Below are 26,443 nucleotides of genomic sequence, written 5' to 3' on the forward strand. Positions count from 1 at the left end.
ACTTAATTAAAATGAATTTTAATATGAATTAGAAAATTTCACAGTTTTAAAGTTTCCAGTTCATATTAAAATCTCTCATCAGATTGGCTACCTAATTCTTGCTGACTTTAATAGGATTTAATTAAATAGTCATCCTGGATAAACAAATTAATTCTTCAAGATGCTATTTCTATACTATCAGGAGTATACTCTCCTACGCGAGCTGCACTGGCTCCCGGTGGTCTTCCGGGTGCGATTCAAGGTGTTAGTTATCACCTTTAAAGCGCTCCATGGCTTAGGACCTGGGTACCTACGAGACCGTCTTTTGCCACCAATAGCCTCCCACCGACCAGTTCGTTCTCACAGGGAGGGACTACTCAGGGTACCGTCAGTCAAATTATGTCGACTGGTGACTCCCAGGGGGAGGGCCTTCTCTGTGGGGGCTCCAACCCTTTGGAATGAACTGCCCCCGGAGATACGGAATATCCCTGATCTCCGTGCTTTCCGCCGTGCCCTCAAGACCCTGATGTTCCAACAGGCAGGGCTAAACATACAAACATGCGAATGATTTTTTTAAATGTTATCTAATTCTGGGTTTTATTTAATTGACCAAACTAAGTAACAATTTTAATTAGCAATTATATGATGTTTGTATGTCTATATTTTTCTTGACTGTACACCGCCTTGAGTCCTACGGGAGAAAGGCGGTATAGAAATATAATAAATAAATAAATAAATAAATAAATAAATAAATAAATAAATAAATAAATAAATAAATAAATAAATAAATAAAGAGTCTTTTAGCTCTGTGTATAGAACACCAGAATAGAAATATTATTTATATTCAATGAAATACAAAATTTTCCAGTCTAGACAATTTATTCATCACAATGACAGTTTAATAAGCACAAATCAGTCTGTTTTCCTATGTCTTGTTAAGTAAAAGGATCAGTATATATAAACAGAATAGCTGCACCTGCTGAAATTTGTTCTTCTGTTTAACTATTTTAGGATGCAGACAACCAGCCTTTAATCATATGTAGCCACTCTTTCCAAGTTTATATTTTCCAATTTTCTGTATTTATATTTTATATATTTGCCACACTGCTCTCTTTTTCTATAATTTGCCTTAGCTTGCTTCCATATTTGCTCTACATTTATACTAACCTTATATTGTATCAGGAACGACCTCATCGCTTAGGCTACTTTAAGGGATGGAAGAAATAGCAATGCAGCCAACAGGTACACTGAAGTGGACAGTATAATCTTCTTTGACTCCTAGTGCACTTATCACTTGAGGGTCACTTGATTTTTAAAAAATATGCCATTCAGAAAACATTCAGCATACCAAACTGTGGAAACTATATTGGAACAAATAATGCTAACAGAATGTAAAGTTACCTCAGTAGTGCTATAATGATCCTTGTTAATTTTAACTGTTTCGATGGTTCTCATTTTGCAAGCTACCCAGAGTTAAAGCAACTCTGGGTATAGCTTACAAAATGAGAATCATGGAAACAATTAAAATGAGACGGGCTGCATATAAATTTAATAAATAAATAAGCAGAAACACAGAATATCAGTTTATTTAAGAATAACAAACATTGGTGACTAATAGGTCTCCCGTCAATGCTAGTCAACAATGTATATGTATGCTAAGGCCTCCACTTAGTTACTACCGTTAACTGTTGTGGTCTGCTGGCAGCCTGCAGAGCTGGCAGCTGAGTCGGACAGTGAGGAGGTTGGGGAGGAACATGGGCCAGTCCTGGAGTCTGGGGAAGGCTCAGACGCCTCCGGAATCTGACATCAGTGAGGCAGAAGAACAGTGTGAGCCTGTTTCTGGTGTGCGCATGTGCAGAGCTGCCAGAAGGCAAGAACAATTAAGGAAAAAAGGATGACTCGGGTGTAAGGCTTGGAGTTGATTGACCCCTCCCATAAGACATAAAAGAGGAGCAAATGGACGTGAGCCTTTGCAGGAAGCAATTAGTTCATATAGTCAATTCAAGCTCTGAGAAGTCCGTTTGACTCTGTGCTCCATTTGGCCTTGCAAAAACTAATTGACAATTAGGTCTCTGGCAGCGTTTCAAGGGAGATAAAGGTGGGTGCTTATCAACATTACCCTGAACGACTGTGTCAACTTGAGCAGACATCTGTCGGAATCTTTACAGACTGTTTGTGAATCATTACGGGCTGTGAATGACCATAATTCACAGATGTCTCAATAAAAGACCCTTTTTGGGGACTAAAATTGGGATTTATGATTTCTCAGGAAGTCTAGGTCAGAACACCTACCTGCACTGAGGCCTGGGGAAGTTCATTGTGAAGGACAACCTTTGTCTAGATGACTCTGCAACAGAGCAACCTCACCAACAGCCTGTAAATCCTTCTGGCAACAACTATATGAGTTCTACAATATTTGTGGAATTTAATACATTATCTGCTCTATAAACATGTGCACTAATAAGTCATATTTGACTTAGATTTTTACTTTCAGCTCTACTCTGACATACTGTAAGTATAAGATTAAAATGTTGTATTTCAGCAATACAAACCTCCTGGAACGCTATACCAAGCACCACCATTAGTTGTCCCATCAATGAAACTGCTGTCATCATCATTTTTGCGACATGGTGGCCGATTTGGGTTTGACATGGCTGGATTAAAAGATGAATAGCTTCGGGCTAAGCTTTGGAAAAGAGCATCATCTGGGCAGGTGCTGTATTCATGTGCACTTCCTGGGGAAACAGTAGTAAAATACATAATAAAAGATGGAAAGAATAACAGAGAATGTAGGCCAGCTTTAATTATCTGAATTTAGATCATTTAAAATTCAGGATTATCCATGACAAGAGCTTCATATGAAGACCATTGGTGTTTAATTAGAACAGACACATTGAGATACACATTCTTCTTAATAAGCTGTTTCAGCAACATGAAAAAAAAAACCTAAAACAAAATTAGATTAACATATAATTTGTGAAAATAGTACTAATCAAAGTAATAAGAATGGTATAATCTCGTCCTCATTATTATGTCCCTAAAATCTATTCCAAGTTCTTTTTCCTTCCTCTTCCATGAGCTCCTCCAGCTTTAAAAAGGGTAAAAAATGTTTTGTCAGTTTAGAAAACTACAACATACCATAAAGAAAAAGAAAGCCTGCATCTCTACTGATTAAATAGAATAAAAAAAAGTTTATTCTGGGAAGTCTGCAGTAACAGGCAAAAAGAGAGAAAATTAAAACTTACAAATAATACAAAAGATAAATTAATTAAAATAATGGACAGTAAAAATTTAATCTGTCCAGGGTGGGAATGTGGGTCTCAGCATGCTATTCAGAACTCAGCACAGCCATCAAGCTGACCAAGCTTGAGCCTAGGATTTACAATACATACCAGTCCGAGTCTCGTCATATGGGTAATTTGCCACAAGGTCCCCACCGTGAAGATTGGCGGACAGTACAAAGGGAATATCCATTATCCAGTGAATCACAGCTTTTGTTTCTGGTGCAAGCTATAGCAGAAATTTATAAAAATTATAGTTCATTAGAGTACTTCAATAAGCACTGCATATTTTTTGTAGAACAAAATTAAAACAGGTTCATCAGTTTCCAGACATATGCCCTGGGATACAAAATGGAATAAAATAGACTTGTTTCATATAGTATTCATTCAATGTGTACCTTTGGAAACAACAAAGGACACAAAGGAAACTACAGCCATCTATCTTCACAACCCCCATCTCAGACACACCAACAACAGTCAAGCCTCCTACAACTGACCCCATCCCATTGGGTTCACAACCCCTAGTGATCACAGAAAAGGAAGTGCAAGGCCTGTTTCACAGGCAAAAGCCAGGAAAAGCTCCAGATCCAGGCCCAGACAAGATAATTCCTTCTTACTTAAAAGTCTTTGCTGACCAATTGGCCCCGTATCTTCAATAAATCACTAGAGATGTGCTATGTTCAAACACTCTACTATCATCCCAGTGCCGAAGACGCCCACCATCAAGGAATTGAATGACTAGAGAACAGTTGCTTTAACATCTGTAGTCATGAAAAATTTTGAAAGGCTAGTGCTGTCCCACTTGAAAACCATCATGGATCCACTGTTAGACCCCTTGCAATTTGCATGTAGAGCAAATAGATCAACAGATGATGCTGTTAATATGGCTCTGCATAACATCCTACAACATCTTGAATCTCCAAAGACCTATGCAAGAGTCTTCTTTGTAGACTTCAGCATTCAATACCATCATTCCAGACACACTTCTAACTAAACTAAACCAGCTACAGGTATCTGAACACACTTGTAAGTGGATCATAAGCTTCCTAACTAACAGGAAGCAGCAGGTGAAGCAAAGCAGAATCACATCAGATACCTGTACAATTAGCACAGCCCCCCCCCCAAGGCTGTGTGCTCTCCCCACTTCTCTTCTCTTTGTATACCAATGACTACATCTCTAACGATCCATCTGTTAAACTACTGAAGTTCGCAGATGACACAACAGTGATCAGTCTCATTCGAGACAATGATGAATCCACATACAGACGGGAGGTTGAACAACTAGCCTCGTGGTGTGACCGGAACAATCTGGAACTGAACACACTCAAAACTGTAGAAATGGTGGTAGACTTTAGGAGAAACCCTTCCATACTTCCATCTCTCACAATACTAGACAACACAGTATCAAGAGTAGAGACCTTCAAATTTCTAGGTTCTACCATATCGCAAGATCTAAAATGGACAGCTAACATCAAAAACATCATCAAAAAAGCATAACAAAGAATGTTCTTTCTGCGCCAACTCAGAAAGCTCAAACTGCCCAAGGAGCTGCTGATTCAGTTCTACAGAGGAATTATTGAGTCTGTCATCTGCATCTCTATGACTGTCTGGTTTGGCTCTGCAACCCAACAAGACAGACACAGAGGATAATTAGAACTGCAAAAAAAACAATTACTACCAACCTGCCTTCCATTGAGGACCTGTATACTGCACGAGTCAAAAAGAGGACAGTGAAAATATTTATAGACCCCTCACATCCTGGACATAAACTGTTTCAACTCCTACCCTCAAAAAGATGCTATAGAGCACTGCACACCAGAACAACAAGAACAGTTTTTTCCCGAATGCCCTCACTCTGCTAAACAAATAATTCCCTCAACACTGTCAAACTATTTAGTAAGTCTGCACTACTATTAATCTTGTCATCGTTCCCACCACCCATCTCCTTCCACTTATGACTGAATGACTGTAATTTTGTTGCTTGTATCCTTACAATTTATATTGATATTGTTTCCTGGTTGTTTATTTGTACCCTATGACTATCATTAAGTGTTGTATCTTATGATTCTTGATGAATGTATCTTTTCTTTTATGTACACTGACAGCATATGCATCAAGACAAATTCCTTGTGTGTCCAATCACACTTGGCCAATAAAAAATTCTATTCTATTCTATTCTATTCTATTCTATTCTATTCTATTCTATTCTATTCTATTCTATTCTATTCTATTCTATTCTATTCTATTCTATTCTATTCTACTGTATAATGTTTCAACAGAGTATCTGAATGCAATACACAGATTAATTATTAGTGAATGCAAATATAGGTATTATTTAGTGCAATAGGCAATGATATAATCATACTCTCTCACACCCACATTCTGATAGTTATCAGAGACCAAGATTTCCAGTAAATCTTTAAGTGCTAGCAGAAAACCTGCTAAGGATAATTAGAACTGCAGAAAAAACAATTACTACCAACCTGCCTTCCATTGAGGACTTGTATACTGCACGAATCAAAAAGAGGACTGTGAAAATATTTACAGACTTCTCACATCCTGGACATAAACTGTTTCAACTCCTACCCTCAAAAGGACGCTATAGAGCACTGTACACCAGAACTAGACACAAGAACAGTTTTTTCCCAAACGCCATCACTCCGCTAAACAAATAATTCCCTCAACAGTCAAATAATTTACTAAGACTGTATTACTATTATTCTTCTCTTCCTTACTAGTATCTATCTCTTCCCACCTATTACTATAACCATGTTGCTTGTACCTTTCAATTTATATTGTTTTTATTTTATTCCTAGTACGATTTGATAGCTTATTAGTAACCTTGACTATCACTAAGTGTTGTATCTTTTTATTCTGGATGAATGTATTTTATTCTCCTTATGTACACTGACAGCATATGCACCAAAGACAAATTCCTTGTGTGTCCAATCACATTTGGCCAATAAAGAATTCTATTCTAATCTATTCTATTCTTTTCAGCCATTTCCTCTCTTACAAAAGGAGCCTTGGTAGTACAGTAGCCTAAAGCACCCTGTTATTAAGACCAGCTGCCTGCAATTACTGCAGGTTCGAATCTCGCCAGGCTCAAGGTTGACTCAGCCTTCCATCCTTTCTAAGGTAGGTGAAATGAGGACCCAGTTTGTGGGGGCAATAAGCTGACTTTGTATAAATATACAAAAGGATGAAGGCTATTGCTTAGCACATTGTAAGCCGCCCTGAGTCTCCGGAGAAGGGCGGCATATAAATCAAATTAAAAAAAATGCCTCACTCTCTGCTCTTGCTGGTGGCAGCTGGAGTCTGAACACATTTGAATAGCACCAAGATGTGAAATGGCAACACTGATCAATTCAGTTAGCTGTTTCATAGATCCCATTTTGTACTAAACAACAGAAGCAGCGAAAGCCAAAGGGCAGATGAGTCATATTCCAGCCTTTTCTGGTTGACTTCACAGGTGATGTCTTGCTCTACATGTGATCATTGTAAACTGAGGCAGAGACCTCTGTGGAACACGTCCTCTCTGTAAATGTGATTTATATGGCACGTATTTTATCAGATGGCACAAGGGTTATAATTATGGGAGGACTTAAGTGGTTTTATGTTGCTTAATATTGCTTTGTTCTGTAGCTCTTCCCACCTAGCTTTTCTTGTTTGATTATAAAGACTACTTATTGTAAGGTACTCTCATAATGTTTTTTCTTCTTCTTCTGTTCAATAGTGTCTGATTCTTGGAGACTGCCTGGACATGTTCCTGCAGTTTTCTTGACAATATTTATCAGAGGTGTTTGCCATTGCCACTTTCCTAGAGCTGAGGAAAAAATGAGTAGCCCAAGATCACCCAACTAGCTTTGTGTCCAAAGCGGGAGAAGAACTCACAGTCTCCTAGTTCCTAGCCTGATGCTTTAACCCATGAGTGTTAAACTTGATTGCGTCACATGATGTATTGTGATGTATCACAATGTTTTTTGACTTTGTGGAGCCGGCATGGGCGTGGCCTGTACGTAATCCTGCTACTTAGGATTGAACTCACAGCCTCCTGATCGTGAGGTGAGAGCCTCTAGGTACAATGAAAACAATCATTGTGGTGGTGGCGCAGCAGACTAAAGTGCTGTTAAATAGCACCAGCTGCCTGCAATTACTGCAAGTTCAAATCTCACCAGGCTCAAGGTTGACTCAGCCTTCCATCCTTTCGAGGTAGGTAAAATGAGGACCCGGATTGTGGGGGCAATAAGCTGACTTTGTATAAAAAAGAACACCGCTTAGTGGGGGCCGAAAGCCCTACTAAGCAGGTATATACAAAAGTATGAAGGCTATTGCTTAACGCATTGTAAGCCGCCCTGAGTCTCCGGAAAAGGGCGGCATATAAATCGAACCAATAAATAAACAATAAATAAATCAAACTAAAAACAACCAATTAATAAAAGCATGACAGAACCCCCACAAACACTATTAACCTCAGCTCTGAGAATAGAGCCAGGCCTTAAGAACTTCTAGAACCTCAGGGGAGTTGGTATCATATGCAGGGGTGGGTTGCTCCTGGTTCTGTCCGGTTCTTGAGAACCGGTAGTAAAAACGGAGGGAGGCTCCGCCCACCCACCCACCTGCCCTGACGTCACATTTGGTGATTTACGCATGCACAGAAGCATGCTCCTGTTGCGAACCGGTAGTAAAGGTAAGTAGAACCCACTCCTGGTCATATGTATCTCTGGGAGATGCTCTTCCAGAAGGTGAGGGCAGCAGTCCCACAAATATTTTGAATGAAATATTTTATACCTTTAGATTTTGGTCCACAGCTTTCTTCAGATTTTTCAACAAATGATTATTTGGACCTCCTTCTCTCTCGTTGACATAGACAATTCTATCCAGATCAGGGAAATTTCGATTTAGGTCTATTCCCTGTGCATTACTTCGACCAACAAACCAATCTTTGAGTTCCCCTGGCTAAAAAGAAGAAGAAAATATTATAAAACAACATGATCATTTCATTATGAACTGTCATGATGAATTTAGAGAAATGGCCCGCTTAGTTCAATCATGTGTGCTTAGGAGAAGTTCAAATGCATGGCATACTAGAAACATATGCCAGTTATTTTCAAACTTGGTTCTTACTCTGCAGTGGTGGGTTGCTCCCAGTTCACCCGTTTGGGTGAACCGGTAGTGATGGCGGTGGAAGGCTCTGCCGACCCCCCTAGACGTTATCAAAAACAATCTGCGCATGCGCAGAAGCGTCGTGTGCTCGCAAAGCAAGCGCCTGCACCCACGCGCTGCTGATAGCAAACCGGTAGCGTCGGATTTTGAAACCCACTACTGTCTTACTGATATACCAACTTTGAAGGCTGAACAATACAAACATATTCAATCCTCAGCTCTGACATACTTGGAGAAGACACACTGAAATAAATGGAATTTAAGTTAATAACGACTAACTGGCACCTCGCTAATTCCAGTGGCTCTACTGTATATGTATATATATATATATATGCCTTTACAGGGAGGATATGGGTGTGGCCTACTGATGACAGCTAACGAGCTAGAAATGGATCTATTTAGGTCTCCCACCTAGCAGTGAGAGCTTGCTAGGTGTTAGAAAAGAAAAAAGCCCAGAACCGAGTAGATGAGATTCTACTGAGCTGGAGCTACAAAAAAACCTTGGCTACGTAGGGAAAACCTGGCTAGAAGAAAAACACACATAAACCCTACGAAGAAGTAAGAAAATTGATACTGTGCCTTTACAGGGAGGATATGGGTGTGGCCTACTGATGACAGCTAACGAGCTAGAAATGGATCTATTTAGGTCTCCCACCTAGCAGTGAGAGCTTGCTAGGTGTTAGAAAAGAAAAAAGCCCAGAACCGAGTAGATGAGATTCTACTGAGCTGGAGCTACAAAAAAACCTTGGCTACGTAGGGAAAACCTGGCTAGAAGAAAAACACACATAAACCCTACGAAGAAGTAAGAAAATTGATACTGTGCCTTTACAGGGAGGATATGGGTGTGGCCTACTGATGACAGCTAACGAGCTAGAAATGGATCTATTTAGGTCTCCCACCTAGCAGTGAGAGCTTGCTAGGTGTTAGAAAAGAAAAAAGCCCAGAACCGAGTAGATGAGATTCTACTGAGCTGGAGCTACAAAAAAACCTTGGCTACGTAGGGAATACCTGGCTAGAAGAAAAACACACACACACACACACACACACACACACACACACACACACACACACACACATATATATATATATATATATATATATATATATATATATATATATATATATATGACGTGATGGCTCAGTGGTTAAGATGCTGAGCTTGTTGATTGAAAGGTCAGCAGTTCAGCAGTTCAAATCCCTAGTGCCGCATAACAGGGTGAGCTCCCATTACTTGTCCCAGTTTCTGCCAACATAGCAGTTCGAAAGCACATAAAAAATGCAAGTAGAAAAATAGGGACCACATTTGATGGGAAGGCAACAGCGTTCCGTACGCCTTTGGCGTTTAGTCATGCCAGCCACTGTGACGTCTTCGGACAACGCTGGCTCTTTGGCTTTGAAATGGAGATGAGCACCATCCCCTAGAGTCAGGAACGACTAGCACATATGTGCGAGGGGAACCTTTATCTTTACCTTTACTGTATATATGATCAAATGTAAATACCATCCTACATATTAACTATGTTTAAACATGGTAGGTAAGTTTAATGTTTTTACATTGTAAGCCACCCAGTGTCATTGGATACAAGATGGGTGGCAAATAAACTTCAAATAAATAATAAAATAAATAAGTTCAATAGGCCTACCTTCATATTTAAATGTTTGTGCTTCTAAATAGCATAATTTATTAACACTAACAGACCTACTGTGTGTGCACTGAAACCAACCTGAAAAAAATACATGAAGAAAACACAGCACAGGTTTTAAAATTTATAGCATCCATATACAATTATTGTTGTATTTATTTGGGTGCCTTCAAGCCACTCTTGACTTCTAGCACTGCCTAGCTAGTCCCTGCAATTTTCTTAGCGAGATTTCAGAAGTTATTTGCGTTGCCTTCTTTCTAGGGATGAGAGAGAGAGAGAGAGAGAGAGAGAGAGAGAGAGAGAGAGAGAGAGAGAGAGAGAGAGAGAGAGAGAGAGAGACTAGCCCAAGGTCACTCAGCTTTCTTTAGGCCTACAGTAGAAGCAGAACTCACAGTTTCCCAGTTTCTAGCCTGGTGGCTTAATTGCTACACTGGATTGACTGACCCTATAAAATTAAAGTACCTGAAATTTAGAAATAATGATTCAGCACAAGGCACATAAAACAGTTTATCAAATCAAACAACATTGAGCTCCAAAATAAAAACATCAGAGCAAATACAAAAATAACTATTTGGGGGCAACACCTATTTAAATGTGTACATTTATTCATAGCCACCAGGGGGAGCTCTGGTTCTGAACATTTCTAATCAACAGGGTAAATTATGTTTTAGTATATAAAATGAATGCTCAGATTCATTAATCTAAAGTGACTGTAGATTAATGTGGATTTCTAGCATAATGTATTTGGAACAGAAAGAGTTCTGGCTAGTATACAAGCATTCCACTGGCTACATTACATATAAGAATGCCAAGGATCACACAGGGAGGAGGGAAGATCAAAAGCTTAGTATGGGTTACATCAACTACAATCGTGTGATTACAATCATTACACATCTGGCCACAAATCTAGAAGCAGTCTTGACTTACAACCATTTGTTTAATGACTGTTCAATATTACAAAAACTGAATTAAAACCAGTCTTTCCACTTTTGATCATTGCACCAACTCTGGGTCACATGGTCAACATCTGGAACATTTAAAGGAAAGTTCCAATCCTTATTTGTGGTCATAAGTTGAAGGCCTATATCACGGGTGTCAAATTCACCATGTCACGTTGCCGTCACGTGACATTTTGCAACGTTTTAGCCAAACGCTGGATTTAAACTACTATCCATCCCAGCTAGCCTGACAAAGAGATATGGATGATGGGAACTTGGATTCTAACGATTTCTGAAAGACTATGATTTCTGCCTCTGATATACATTACATTTGCACTGCAGAAGCCACCAAAAGGTATTGCTGTGTAAGCGAACATGCCAAGTGCTGATGGTACTGTTACCCAGGTGGGATGAAGAGGGTAGGTTTCTGAGTGAAGGTTATTCTTTTTCTTTGAATTCATGCTGAAGGAATCCAGATCAGGACACCATCCCGAAGCCCTGCCCCAAAGGCTTCTTTATATTCTTAAAATGAAATTGCATGTCAGTCTTTTTAAAGTAGGTCATACTAACGCAAATATTTGCTTTTGAAGTTATGACTCACATACCTGTGATGCTGCCTTTTCAAAGCCATCTGGATTCAGAGAGGGCATGATGTGGATACGTGTACTGTGGATCAAATTAATGACCGTCTCATTCCCCTTCTGATATTCATTGCACAAGTATTGAGCCAAGAAGATAAGAAGTTCTCTTCCAACAGCTTCATTTCCGTGCATGTTGCCAACATATTTAAATTCTGGCTCTCCTGTAACATACAAGAAATGCAGGATCTCAAATGTGTAGAGATTTAAGAAATGCACAAAAGGCAAATGCATGTCAAATCACAAGCATTCTATAATTTCGTCTTTCAATAACTCAGAATCTAACTCATTTTCCCATTTATACTAGGAAGGGAAAAATTTAGGTTAACCTCTGTTGTGTAGTGGATGGAGTGGAGAGGCAGAGACCAATGTGTGACTTCAGCTCTTTATTAGGCAAGTTAAATCCCAGCAAAACCTGTCTGGCAGCTTGTCCTTTAGCTCAGGCACTAAAGAAGCAGAACACCCACAAGCCAGAGAAAGGAGTTTTCCAGTTTTGGTTTTATTCCTGGTAAAGAGCCTTGGTATACAGTGGTCTAAGGCACCCTATTATTAAGCTGGTTATTAAGACCAGCTGCCTGCAATTACTGCAGGTTCGAATCTCGCCAAGGCTCAAGGTTGACTCAGCCTTCCATCCTTTCTAAGGTAGGTAAATTGAGGACCCAGTTTGTGGGGGCAATAAGCTGACTTTGTATAAAATATACAAAAGAATGAAGGCTATTGCTTAATGCATTGTAAGCCGCCCTGAGTCTCCGGAGAAGGGCGGCATATAAATCAAATTTAAAAAAAAAAAAAAAAGCACCCCTCAGATTGAGCTGACGTCATTGGGGGTTGTAGGTACGGAACAACCTGTTCCTGGGAGGAACAAAATAACCTACATGTTCCAAAACCCAGTAAGGTTTGTTTGTCTTGGTTGCAATTAGCATCACTAGATCTCACTGACATGAAGAGCAGATGGATTCTGCAGCCACACTGAGAGGAAATGCTGCAAACTTTTCTGTACTTTCACAAATTGCCCCCAAATGCAGCAACAGAAGAAAATCATTAAAAATAATTTTAGCGACTTGGAAATCAGACAGCAAAAGATCTTCATAACTGTATCAATAAACCTAAGAATTTAACCACTTAGCATCTTATGAAATACCAGATTCTTTTCAAATAGTGAGATGCTCAGATCCTCAATTTGTGCTGGGCTGATTTAAGTCAAAGATGATTTTCATTCTATAATCTCCAAACGTTTTGCATGCAAATTTAAATTATTGTTCTCCAAAATCAAGGCCACTAGAGACCTTTCTAGAGACATGAATGTTGGCATAAATATTATCACTAAATTCTCAAGACTCATTAACATTTTATTTCAAAAATGATATGCCTCTTTGCTTGCAAGCACTGAAGAATCCTTCTAATGACTGTAAGGGGCCTTGATGGAATATTGTCTTTCTGTGAGAAGCTACTGGAGACAAAATGTCTCCAAAAATGTGACAAAGGGATGGACTTAAGAATAGAAGTCTTTGGTTTGGGAGAAAGCTATTAGGCTTCTTGGCTGTTCAGGATGTCCTTTCTGATGTAGGCTGGTTTATTCTAGAATAAGCAACCTTTTGGGACAGAAAGAACTCTTAACAGTTTAGCTATTTGCTTATTCACAAAATGACTGCTACGATGTATCTGGCCAGTCATAAAATGCCCAATTCCTAGAGGATACTTTGCTGAGGTTACTGCCTACTATTCATCTATCTTCCATCTACTTCCCCTCCCTTTTTTTCCCCCTGGGCAAGGCGTATATGATACAAACACCCATAATTCTTTTTCTAGGGATGTTTAATGAGAAAAGATAATACTCATCCTTGGAATTAAATTTGCTTTTTAATTCCAGGTACGTAATAAATGTTTATTAAAGTGCAAAAGCAGTATGGCATACAATACAACCTTCAGTATGACACATCTGAAGGTTTAATGATGTTTGCTTTATGCTATATTCCTGATCTACTCTGACACCAGCATGATTGAACTGAATCCCTGTGTTATCTATTGTTAGTACAAACATGTACAAATTCTTATCATTTGAAGAATCATAGAAATGTACGCTAATAAAGAGGAAGTTAGGTATTCTGACAACAGATTAATTGCCTGTTTGTAAGATCATATATTAAGAAGGTAACATTACATTTTAATGATTTCTGCAGACTCTAGGGAGCCAATCATTCCATTCCTGTCAAGCATCCATCAATTCAGTACAGCTAAGCTGGATGTGTTCATTTCATTCCTTATTCAGAGATATGAATAAATGGAAAATTACAAATCTAACTAGAAGCACACAGAGGCTGACACTGCAACTGCTCCCAAGAGGAAACCAACATTTTCTTGTAAATATTCTACTGAACTGATGGAATCTTATTACCATTTAAAGCTTCCCAATTCAATGTACTGTAGAGATAGTGAAAAGGTTACTTGGTATTGACACAGTGGAAACAGCATTAAAAATCAAGAAAGTCCTGAAAATGGTGAATTCAAGAAAACAGCCAAAAAGCTCATAGGTTACGGTATTTCTCAACTATTATTCAAGTCTCAAAACTAAATCCAGAAAAAAAAAATTTACAGGGATGTGTAATTCTCAATAACTCGGAGAACCATTTATTATAGCTGTATTAATTTAAGAAGACTAAATTAACACAATGATTAATAATGAAAGAATTTTTGGTATATTTTAACTCTTCATTTTTTTTTCAATTAATTAATTTCTGTTTAAACAGTTTGATGTCTTTGCATCTCATTTTATGTCTTATTTTCATATCTTTGTCTCTTGCTGTTTAATTCTTGTATTCTCTCACTATATAATTTACAAATTCTTACCTTATGGAAAGGACACCCCTACATTTCCATGAGTCTTCCTCCCAAAACACTATTTCTACATTTTCCAATCTTATTTACATATGACTCAGGTTTTTGGCCTCAATAGAATAGTTAATCTTTAAAATCTGCAGTATTAAAGTATGTATTTGAATCCATGTTTTTAGCTTTTTACATGCCCACTAAGCATGATAAAATGTCCCTTCGTATGTTCACATTTTCACCATATATTTGAAGTCCCTGTATACATTCCAGTTCAGTGTTGGCGAACCTTTTTAGCACCAAGTGCCAAAAAAGGAAGTGCACACACGTGTGCATGCCAGGAACCAGAAGAGCAGTTTTCAGCATGCGCATGCGCGCTGACCACCTGGTCTTCTGGTTTCTGGCATGCATGCGCGCGCGAAGACCAGCTGTCCAGGGCACATGCATCAGCTCCGCCTGGCTTTCGCCTCCCTGGCTGCCCCCCCCCGGACCCTGTTGGGAAGGTGGGACATCCCCACCGACGACCCAGTTCTGCAGCCCTGACAGGGAGAGAGTTGGGCAGGGAATGCTGCCTCCCTCCGCTGGAAAGCCGGAGCCCCTTCCCAGCCTTGGAGATAAGGGGCATTGGCGTTCCTGGGGCTCGGGTTGGGTGGCCAGCAAGCAGGAGAGCTTTGCCCTAACTCTGAGCGAGATGAAGAACCCCCCCCAGCCCGCCACCAAGAACAAGCCAGCGCAGCTCCCCCCTCCCCTTCCTGCTTCCCAACCAGCATGCCTGTTACCCCTTGTTGGCATTCATTTTTGAGATTTATCTTGCCTTTCCTTGCCATAAAATATTTATCATTCCCCCTGCTTTCTTTAAAAAAAACTAGACTTAAGAATTATGTCATTTTTTAGCAAAAAAATTAATACCAGACGCATTGTATTTAGATAAACTGAAAGAGAATTGCCCAATGAAATTAAATAGTAACAGAGAGAGGATTATAATAGAAGAGAAAGTGGAAACAATTAGTGAATGGTTGAAATTTATAGAAAATGAAATGAGGAAAGAGGAAATTTATGGAAAATTAAACATTAATTGGTTTGAAAGAATTCAAATGAATAAATGGAATAGGAAATGCAAAGAAAGGAACAATGAGAGTAGAAAGGAAACAGAATTTGAAAATTTGACATCTCGAATAATAAAAGATGAAATTGGGCCAAAGGGATTAGTTAGTAAAATTTATAAAATTATTAACTTTGATAATAATTCACAAAGGGTAATGAAAGAGAATTGGGTAAAAGAACTGGGTATTGAAATTTCTGATCAAAATTGGAATATGAATTGGGTTAGCAGAATAATGAGGACATTATCAATAAGGATTAAAGAACATAATTACAAAGTTATTTGGAAGTGGTATTTGACCCCAATAACTTTTTCAAATGGATAATAAAGTGGATAAAATGTGTTGGAGATGTAAAGTGGAACTCGGGACATATGTTCATATGTGGTGTAAATGTAATGGGGTTGAACTTTTTTGGTCTAGGATAGAAAATGAAATATTTGAAATAATTAAGAAGAGGGTCAAATTGAAATTGGAAACTATATTATTGTTAATATTGAATGAAACAACATTAACAACTGGAGAAAGAGAATTGGTGAGGATTTTGGTTATAATGGGGAGAATTATAATTGGTAGATATTGGAAATTAAATGTTGACTTAAAATTAGAAGAATGGTACAATGAAAGATGGAAATTTGCATTAAATGATAAATTGACTTGTGATATTAAAATTAGAAGTGGTATATATAAAGAAAATGTTTTTTGGAACACTTGGCAACCATTTGTGGACTTTGCACTTGGGAGATTGCATGAATCGGCACCAGTACCTTATCAAAGAGATTTCTGGAAGAATTGAAGACTTCAAGTTCCTAAAACTTCCTTTCCATTTGTATAGCACGTTGGGGGAAAAAAAATTTTCTTTCCTTACTATTGATTTTTTGTATTTATTTTTTTTCCTTTTTGTTATTTTTTAACAATAAAAATATAATAAATTTTTTTAAAAAAAAATTATGTCTCTTTTTTCCCTATTCTGAAGCATTTCAGAGAGACCAGAAACCTAAACCCATTCTCTTCTCCTTTTATTAAGTACAAGGCTGGTGATACTTTGTTGTGTTCTTCACATCAGTTGTATTATGGTGTCAATACTTAGCATTTACACACTTTTATAGGACTGTGATATTGTTCTGAACATGGGTGTTATAATGCTTCAGGCTTCCAATTACACAACTCAAAATAGTACTTGTTAAGTAGAGCTAAATACCTATGTAGCAGAAGAAGAAGAAGAAATGTATTTCTAATAATCTCTCCTTTAACTCTGGACTTAGTCCCAAGTACTCAGCCCAAGAACAACTTTAATGGGAACTAAGGGATAGAAAATAAAATCATTGTCATTCTCACCAAGTGCTTTCAGTGTACACCCATCCTACAGCTCTTGACTCAAAAAGGGGTTGGATCTAGGGTCCAAAAGATGCCAATATTAAATAGGCAGGTTTGCACTTGATGGAGTGGGGATGTATATTATCAACCCCACTTGTTTCCTACAATTAGTACATTTCCAAGGATTCGGGAAAAAATTAAAAACTGCAGCCTTCCAGAATGCAGATTAGCTAGGAGAGAAACTAGCCAAAGCCATACCGTGCAGTGGTGGGTTGCCGCCGGTTCACACCGGTTCTATAGAACCGGTAGTAAAACCAGCGGGAGGCTCTGTCCACTGATCCTGACGTCATCAAAACGCTTCTGCGCATGCGCAGAAGCAAGGCGCATGTGATCCTGTTGTGAACTGGTAGTAAAGATAAGTAGAACCCACCCCTGATACCGTGCATATTCATCATCGCTTTGCTCATGCCCATATGCGGCCCCGCTGCAAACTGGTAGTAAAGGTAAGTAGAACCCACCCCTGATACCATGCATATTCAGCATCGCACATGGAAACAAAAGATGTTTGAAAGGAAAAGAAATGTATTCAAAGTTTGGCTTGATAAGCTCCATTCACTACCATAGAAATAGACCTTCCCTCACTCCACCCAGCAATCAAAACTTCTAGGTTCTCTGGCCCATTGCCCTTAAAATTCTGCACGATCACAACATTCCACTGATAATAACATATTCCTTAAGTCCCACCTTCTCCTCTTCGTTACCTCTGCTATTCTTTTGTTCAATCCATAGTGTGCCCCAGTGGGAAGGACCTGTTTTGTTTTATGTGCTAGAGAGAAAAAGTTGGATTCCATGGAGAACAAATACAGCATGAGATGGATTCTGAATGTTGCGAATAAATGTTTATTTCTCCACCTATTTATGAGAGTTAAATAAACAAAGATGCTGTGGCATCTATGTACAGACTGTACATTCTTCCTTTGTGTTCCTTGAAGCAGCTAAATGGAGATCCGATGTGAGAAGAAGTCTTTGCGTGTTGAGAAGCAACTCTATTCAGTTTTGCTACATTAGCTTCAGGACAAAGAGTTCTGGACAAATGGCATTAATTCCTTTACTTTTCTCTCAGGTCTCTATGTCTAGTTATCATCACCCCTGTCTCTTTGTTATATATGCATTCACATTTTCCCAGTCACTAACTCTTTGCTTTACCTACGGAAAAGGACTGCTGTGAGGAGAAATGGGATGAAGAATCACTGCCAAGTTCCCATATTATTCTAAGCATAGTTAATCTTCCTCCCTCCCCTGATCCAACAGGTCTCCACCCTTTAGGCTTCATGGGAACACTTAAGACCTGGTTCTTCCCTCAGGCATGGAGAAAAAGTAAATCAGAGCAGAATGAGAAAGTACTAAGTTGTATGTCTGTGGAGAATCTCACAGAAAGTTAGAATATTTTGGACATGTGATGTGACACCCAGAAAAATACGGCATCCTTCACTTAATCCTTCAGGGAAAGATTGAAGGCAAACGAGGTCCAGGCAGAAGAAGAACATCATGGCTACATGGTTATCACCTTTAAAGCGCTCCATGGCATAGGGCCTAGCTATCTTCGAAACCGCCTGCTGCCACTGACGACCTCCCATCGACCCGTGCGCTCCCACAGAGAGGGCCTCCTTGGGGTGCCATCAGCCAAACAGTGTAGGCTGGTGACCCCCAGGGGGAGGGCCTTCTCTGTGGGGGCACCTACCCTCTGGAATCAGTTGCCCCCAGAGATAAGGAGAATCCAAGACCTCAGTGCCTTCCGCCGTGCCCTTAAAACCCATTTTTTCCAACAAGCCGGGCTGGCTTAAGAAGAAATTTTTAATTGTTTTAATTGGTAATGACTTTTAATTCGGCCAAATTTATATATCTTTTAATTGTTCTTAATATTTGTATTGTATGTTTTTAGTTCTGGCTGTACACCGCCCTGAGTCCTCAGGGAGAAGGGCGGTATAGAAATTGGAAATAAATAAATAAATAAAAAAAAAAAAAAACCTAAGGGATTGGTTTGGGCAAAACTCAAAAGCACTTTTTCGTGCGGCTGTTGATAAAAATAGAATCGCCAACATGATCGCCAACATCCAATGATGGATATGGCACAAGAAGAAGGAGATTCTCAGTCATCCAGGTCATGACTGGATGAGGAGCGAAACTTCTCCTTCTTCAAGGAAAAAACGTCCAGTTGCCTTTTGAAGGAAGAAGCGGGGGGGAAGCACTTTTGAAACTACTAAGTTGCATCTGTGAAGTCTCATGTGTGGCACCATATTTTTCTGGTTTAGGTTTTATTGTTTCTATTGTGGTATACATTGTTTTATTTTGGGATGGTAAGCCACTTACTTTAAGATGGGTAGCTGTACAAATGTACAAAATAAACTAATTAAAAAAATTACAATGCTGGATTCATACAATATGCTAAAACATAGAACACAGAATAATAAGAGTTGGAAGGGACTTCAGAAGTTTTCTATTCCAATCCCCTGCTCGAGCAGGAGACCTTATATCCTTGTATCCGTGATGGCGAACCTATGGCACGCATGCCACAGCTGGCATGCAGAGCCCTCTTTGCGTGCACGTGACCCATCACCCAGCTCAGCTCCACCATGCATGCGCGCATGCCTCCTGCCAGCCAGCTGATTTTCGGGATGTGCGGAGGCTGAGAATCATGCATACATGCGCGGGGGCAGAGCACAGGGGGTGCTGTGTGCCCCCCATGGCCCATTTTTGGGCCCAGGAGGCTGCAGGGTGGCCGACTAGGACCAAAACGGGGGATGGGGAGTCACGTGTGGATGCGCGGAGGATACGGGGAGCGTGAGGATCATATGCACATGCATAGGGCGGGGGGAGCTTGGGGGGGGTCATGCACACATGTGCAGGGGGGGCACGCATTGCATTATGGGTGCCAACACACATATGCACTGTCGCGTGCGTAGGGGCATGTTTTTGGCACACGACGAGAAAAAGGTTAGCCAAAAGTGCCCTCTATCATTTCAGACAAACGGTTGTCCAGTCTCTTTTTGAAAGCCTTCATTGATGGAACACTCACAACTTCTGAAGGCAAGCTATTCCATTGGTTTATTTAAAACAAAACCATCCTTATAGCTTTGTACATTATGAAAGCTAAACCACTACCATGACTTCCTTGGAAAGATAGAAATGCAATAAACAAATAAATCTAGCGCCGATGTGAATACTCTAAATGGTTCTGGGTCAGAGTTATTCTGAAGATGTGGCCAATGGGTAGTATGTTCAACTAGGCTTCAACACAACTGGCATACAATCTAGAGTGGGTGAAATCATGTAATCAAACTTGTTTTGTTGGATGAAGTCTGACATAAACTTCAATATTTATGAAAATGGAAAGTGGTGATGGTAGCAGGGCTCCCTTTATGTACAGAATTAATGGATCAGTAAGGAAAATAAAACGTTTAACATACTTGTCTTTATATCTTTGAACTGATATAGCATGTTTTCTGCAAATAATACCATCCAGAAGAATGATATCACATGACTCGGTAAATCAGAGGTGTCAAACTTGATTTCATTTAGGGATGCATCAGGGTTGTGTTTGACCTCGGGGGGCTGGAGTGGGCGTGGCCAGGGTGGGCATGGGGAACTTGATGTTACTTGTGCCAGGGACGCCTGTGGTGGCCCAAGCGCTCTGCCAGCGAAAACGGGCTTCCAAGTTCTATTTTCAGTTGCAACAGCCTCCTGCAACCCTCTGCCAGTGAAAACGGAGCTTGTGAAGGCTGCGTGTGGCCCTCCCTAGCTCCATTATCTCTAGCAGAGGCAACACGGGCCGGTCCTTTGCTATTTCCAGGGCGGCCCCATGGGCCAGATCTAACCCCCCACGGGCCAGATCTGGCCCGCAGGTCTTAGTTTGAGACCCCTGCTCTAGACTACAGCACTGGCACTTGTGCATCTAAATACTAACCACTCTGAGCTTGCTTAGTTCCTCAATCAGTTAGAGTCAACTAGGTGGAGTCATCTACTGCAACTGTTTTAAGAAAAACAATAGAAAAATAAAGACTTTTGAAGAAGCATCTTCTGTTGGTCTAAAAATATTCAATGTATTGTATCGATAACTTATTATTTTGATAAATAATTTTAAAAATTCCCTGGAAATTATGTGGTAAAATATTGCAATTGCAATAAAAAAAACAGCTGATGTAGAAAAAAAGAGTTAATTCTGGTTTATCAAATACTTTATATGGAGTCATTGTCTTAAAATGATTGTTTCCTGTCATTTGGTCAAATAATGTGACAGAAGATTGTGAAAAATGTCTAATACCAGTTTTTTAAAAACTTTCTCATCATTTCTATAAAAGAATGAATTAATAGTATTTTTTATGTACCACTTGGAAAGTGCTTTTAAAAAAATCTATAATATTGCTTTGGTTTAGTTTCCTTTATTTTTGTTACTGTTTCTAATGTCACTTATATTTTTTATTCTATGTATTCTAGCTGGGTTTTATTCTCAGATTCGCTTATGCTTAACATTTCTAAACATCAAGATATACAGTCAGGCCCACTGAGAAAAATGAGACTTAAATTAAATTTGGGTTCTTAGTGTTCTACAAACTTGGTGTTTTTTCTGCAGATGTTTCATTAAAAGGCAGTTTAGTTATTAAATTTGGAGACTGCATGACTCCAGATCATATCTGACGAGATTAGACTTAATAATGGGGTACCTCCCCACAAAAATACAGCAATAAAAATAAGGTGTGGTCACACCTCAGAAAAGCAACTAAGACTCCATAGCCACCTTATCCCAAGGCTAGAAAACATAATCAGTGTATAGAATAAAGTAAGTATGCAAAAAAGATTTTAATAAAGAAGCCACACTGAGTTGAAGGAAGCTGAATTATGAGTTAATATATAATGAATTATATTCCTTATATTCTTGTGGCTTTTGTTTGTTTGGTTTTTCTGGCATTTTTGCTAATGTTCATCAAATGGGCACTTTTCTTGAAACATATTATTTCCCTAAAAAGACTAAATTGTTTTGATTGATTGTGCTTAGAAACTTTTAAAGTTATTGAAGAAAAAAAATTGTAAATGAATTTGTTCATATGAAGACAGGAGATATATCTAGACCGCATGACTTTTGCATGCTTTGCTAATATTCACAATTCATTTATTATTATTATTATTATTATTATTATTATTATTATTATTATTATTATTATTATTATTTAATCTTTGGTGAGATTCACAGCCTTTGAGGCTGGTTAATAGCTCAGCAGCTCGAGTCCTAACCAAGGACCTAGGAACTGTTAAGGTATCATCGGACGATGTAAGCTGTTCCGAGTAAGGTGGTTTTTTTGTAGAGTCAAAATGGGCTACCAATTACAATCGGGACAACACACGATTTCTTTTTCCACAGTCGCTCAATTTGCAAGTCTCGATACTTTGTGATTTTTTCTTGCTGCTTATCTTCAATCCGTGCATCACCAGGTATTGCAATGTCAATGAACCATACTTTTTTCTTTTCAACTATTTTTATGTCAGGTGTGTGGTGGACCAAGTTCCTGTCAGTCTGAATCCTAAAGTCCCACAAGATCTTGAGTTTCTCATTCATTTATTATTATTATTATTATTATTATTATTATTATTATTATTATTTAATCTTTAGTGAGGTTCACAGCCTTTGAGGCTGGTTAATAGCTCAGCAGCTCGAGTCCTAACCAAGGACCTAGGAACTGTTAAGGTATCGTCGGAGGATGTAAGCTGTTCCAAGTAAGGTGGGTTTTTGTAGAGTCAAAATGTTCAAGTCCGGCAAATTTAGAATTTCTAAATAGTGGGGTAGCCCTTTGGGTATTGCTCCAAGGGCTCCAATTACAATCGAGACAACACACGATTTCTTTTTCCACAGTCGCTCAACTTCAATTTGCAAGTCCCAGTACTTTGTGATTTTTTCTTGCTGCTTATCTTCAATCCGTGCATCACCAGGTATTGCAATGTCAATGAACCATACTTTTTTTCTTTTCAACTATTGTTATGTCAGGTGTATTGTGGACCAAGTGCCTGTCAGTCTGAATCCTAAAATCCCACAAGATCTTGAGTTTCTCATTCTCTAAAACTTTCTCAACCTGATGTTCCCAGTGGTTTTTGCTGTACTCAAATCCAAACTTCTGGCACAATTTCCAGTGAATGATCTTAGCAACACGGTCATGGCGTTGAAGGTAGTCAGTTTGTGAAATTTTGCTGCATCCACTGATCAGGTGGTCGACTGTCTCATCTTTCTTATTGCAGAGAAATTATTATTATTATTATTATTATTATTATTATTATTATTATTATTATTATTATTATTATTATTTAATCTTTAGTGAGATTCATAGCCTTTGAGGCTGGTTAATAGCTCAGCAGCTTGAGTCCTAACCAAGGACCTAGGAACTGTTAAGGTATCGTCGGAGGATGTAAGCTGTTCCGAGTAAGGTGGTTTTTTTAGAGTCAAAATGTTCAAGTCCGGCAAATTTAGAATTTCTAAATAGCGGGGTAGCCCTTTGGGTATTGCTCCAAAGGCTCCAATTACAATCGGGACAACACACGATTTCTTTTTCCACAGTCGCTCAACTTCAATTTGCAAATCCCGGTACTTATTATTATTATTATTATTATTATTATTATTATTATTATTATTATTATTATTATTATTATTATTATTTCTGGATTCTGTACAAATCTTTCCTGAGTGCCTTTCAGGAGAGAACAGAATTAAAATGATAGAATAAGTCTAGAATGAGTCAAAAGGCAAATTGGTTCTTTTCAGGAACCTTCACTTTGTAAGTATCAGTTCTAATCATTAGTACAAATCTTTGACTTTGCATTTTGTAATTTTATAAAATGGGGAAAAGAGAGAGTAGAAATTCCACAGAATATCACCTGTTACACGTCTAATATATAAGAAAAATGATGTTCCTTTAATGCATATGTTGGTTGCTCTTACCATGCCAAGGGTACTATGATTTACTGTTGAGTCTGATGAACAGCTAAGTAGGGTGAGGAGAGGTGGAAGACAACCAAACGTTTTCCAATATGTCATTTTGCTTAACGTTTGAACTCCCCCCATCATTTTGTAAGGACAGCTCATAATCTAGCTGTTGCTGTAAACATTGTTCCCAAGCAACTTGCTTTTATCTGGATATTATCATGAAAACATACAGTATTTCTCCAGAGAATTCAGTTCTTACATTCCTAAGAGGCTTTTTCTGACCATATTTCATTTCAGTTGCTAGACTGCCAGATAAAAAGGCTGCTATTGTTTGGACCTGATTAAGACATACAAGTGTTGGCAACAGGGAGGAGATATGTGGAAGGAAGAAAACACTCTTCTTTCCCCTCCCTCCCCCCTTCTATGTGGATCCCTGAATTAGCATGATTTTTCAAGGAAAAAACATGCAGGCTTACACTGCAGGAAAATCCAATATGTTGATAGCTGTAGAGGGAAAGATGCAAAGGTTCTGTTTAAGAAATGGCAGAACCAGTTTATATGATTTGCAGCAGAGGTGTGAAACTCAAGGCCCGGGGGCTGGATCTGGCCTACGGGGCCACCCTGGAAACAGTGAAGGACCGGCCCACAGTGCCTCTGCCAGCGAAAACGGGTGGCCCTCCCAAGCTCTGTTTTCACTGGCAGAGGTTGCAGGAGGCCGTCGCAGCTAGTTAGATAGATTCCATCTATCCGCAGGCTTCTGCAGTGGGTTAGAAGAGGCTATGGTGACTTGTGTATCATGATGCAAATGATGCAATTGATTTACTTGTGTTATACATAGTGATGTAAGGACAAAGTTTTCTCCTTTGTGCACAGATGTGTCATAATTCCATGCATAATTTTGAGAACACAACAGATGTTTCTGCAGTTATTAATTAAGCCACCAAAGAACATTCCTTCATTTTTTTCCTCCAAATTTCAATTAATCTACCGCAATATTTAGATCCACAATCCACAGTTATCTTCTGTTATTATCTTGGGAACAGTGAATGGTTCCAATAACAGCCATAATAACCGGAGTGGTATGGCATTTTCTAACATCCTCCCGCTAATAAATGTGAGTACTTGAGGAGTGAGATAACTGAATTAAGTTAAACATAGAACAGAAAATGTAAACAAAGGTACTACTATACAATTGAGCAAATATTGGAAGGAAAAAATCCAGACCCTTTCCCGTTACTGGCTGCAGTTCATAAAGAACTTTTGGCAGAGGACCTAAATTCTGTGTCTGTTGTCCTTGCTACTCTAAAGACCTGGATCCAATCTGACAGGGACTTTGTAAAACAACAAAGCTGCAGGCTGTATTATGGTTTGCCATGGGTCTTTGTAAGAGGCGAAAGGAATACTGCTTCACGCAGCATACAAGTAATACGTCAAATTAATTTCCCCACGTTTGTGGAAAATACCACTACGGGGTGGCCTGCTAGGGGTTCGGGAGAGCCTCTAACTATGATTCTGTGCAGTTCAGAGAACCCCCAAATCCCACTCCTGCTGGTCCTGCCCACCCCGCCCCACCCTACCAGGAGTCCCCACACGGCCTGTTTTTGATGCAGGACATCCACAGAGGCTTGGGGAGGGCGAAAAACGGGCCTATCGAAAATTTGGGAAGGCCAGAAAGGGGGCCGTTTCCAGCCTCCAGAGGGCCTCCGGAGCCTGGGGAGGCTGTTTTCGCCATCCCGAACGGCTCGAGGAAAGCCTCTGGAGCCCGGGGAGGGTAAAAATGCACCCCCACCGTGGTGCAGGAAGCCAACTAGGCCATGCCCACCATGTCCACGCCCATCCAGCAACCGGGCAGAGAACTCCTTGATAAAATGTTTGAAGCCCACCCCTGTACCACTACCTTAGATACCTTTCACAGATGTTGGATAAATGAAAGGGACAAGTCTATAAAGAGCTATTAGTGTTAGGACTCAATATGACCTCTTGGTTGGCAGCAGCTTGCTATTTCCATGGAAATAGTGACTAGAGACAGTTTATCTCCCCCTTTCCTGCTTATAAGATTTTAAGGATATCTGGTTGGCCACTGTGAAAAACACAATCCTTGACAAAATTGGTCTTGGCCTGATCTAGCAGAGCAATCTTATGTCATGCACTGCTTCATTTATAATTTAAATTCAAATTTAATGTTCTCTTCTTCTACTAAAATAAAGAACAATACAAAAAGGTCCCAGCATAAACGAGGGACACACTCTTTGCCATATAGAACAAAAGAATTGATCATAAAATGAATAAGTTAAAGATGGAACATCAACATTTCCCATTTTGAAAACAAATGTCTCACATCTAAGAAAGATAGTATCTGAAGACATACGACCCAAAAGCTAGTTTGTATTCAAAAGCAATAAAAGCAATGGCCATGACACTATTATCTATAGCAGGGGTCTCCAAACATGACTTTGAGACTTGTGGACTTCAAATCCCAGAATTCCCCAGCCAACGTTCTAAATATGGAGACCCCTGAGTTACAATATATGCTTGTATGTGCCTGGGCATTGATGGTGGGTAGTATGCTTGCATAGGTGATTGTGCCT

The 26,443-nt window shown here is 39.3% G+C and overlaps 1 protein-coding gene across 1 annotated transcript in view; it reads right to left on the reverse strand.

Moving 5' to 3' along the window:
* The window catches only part of CPE (carboxypeptidase E), a 53,877-nt gene that overhangs the window by 10,504 nt on the left and 16,930 nt on the right, over positions 1 to 26,443 (reverse strand). Inside the window, exons 2-5 of the mRNA XM_070948104.1 lie at positions 11,613 to 11,809; positions 8,052 to 8,219; positions 3,372 to 3,489; positions 2,532 to 2,714 (exon numbers count right to left, since the gene is read on the reverse strand). Coding sequence (XP_070804205.1) covers positions 2,532 to 2,714; positions 3,372 to 3,489; positions 8,052 to 8,219; positions 11,613 to 11,809 — 666 coding nt within the window. The remainder of the gene's footprint in view (positions 1 to 2,531; positions 2,715 to 3,371; positions 3,490 to 8,051; positions 8,220 to 11,612; positions 11,810 to 26,443) is intronic.

Source organism: Pituophis catenifer, unplaced genomic scaffold (assembly GCF_029215685.1).
Source record: "Pituophis catenifer annectens isolate HBS135680 unplaced genomic scaffold, rPitCat1.0.hap2 SCAF_8, whole genome shotgun sequence".
Taxonomy (NCBI): Eukaryota; Metazoa; Chordata; class Lepidosauria; order Squamata; family Colubridae; genus Pituophis; species Pituophis catenifer.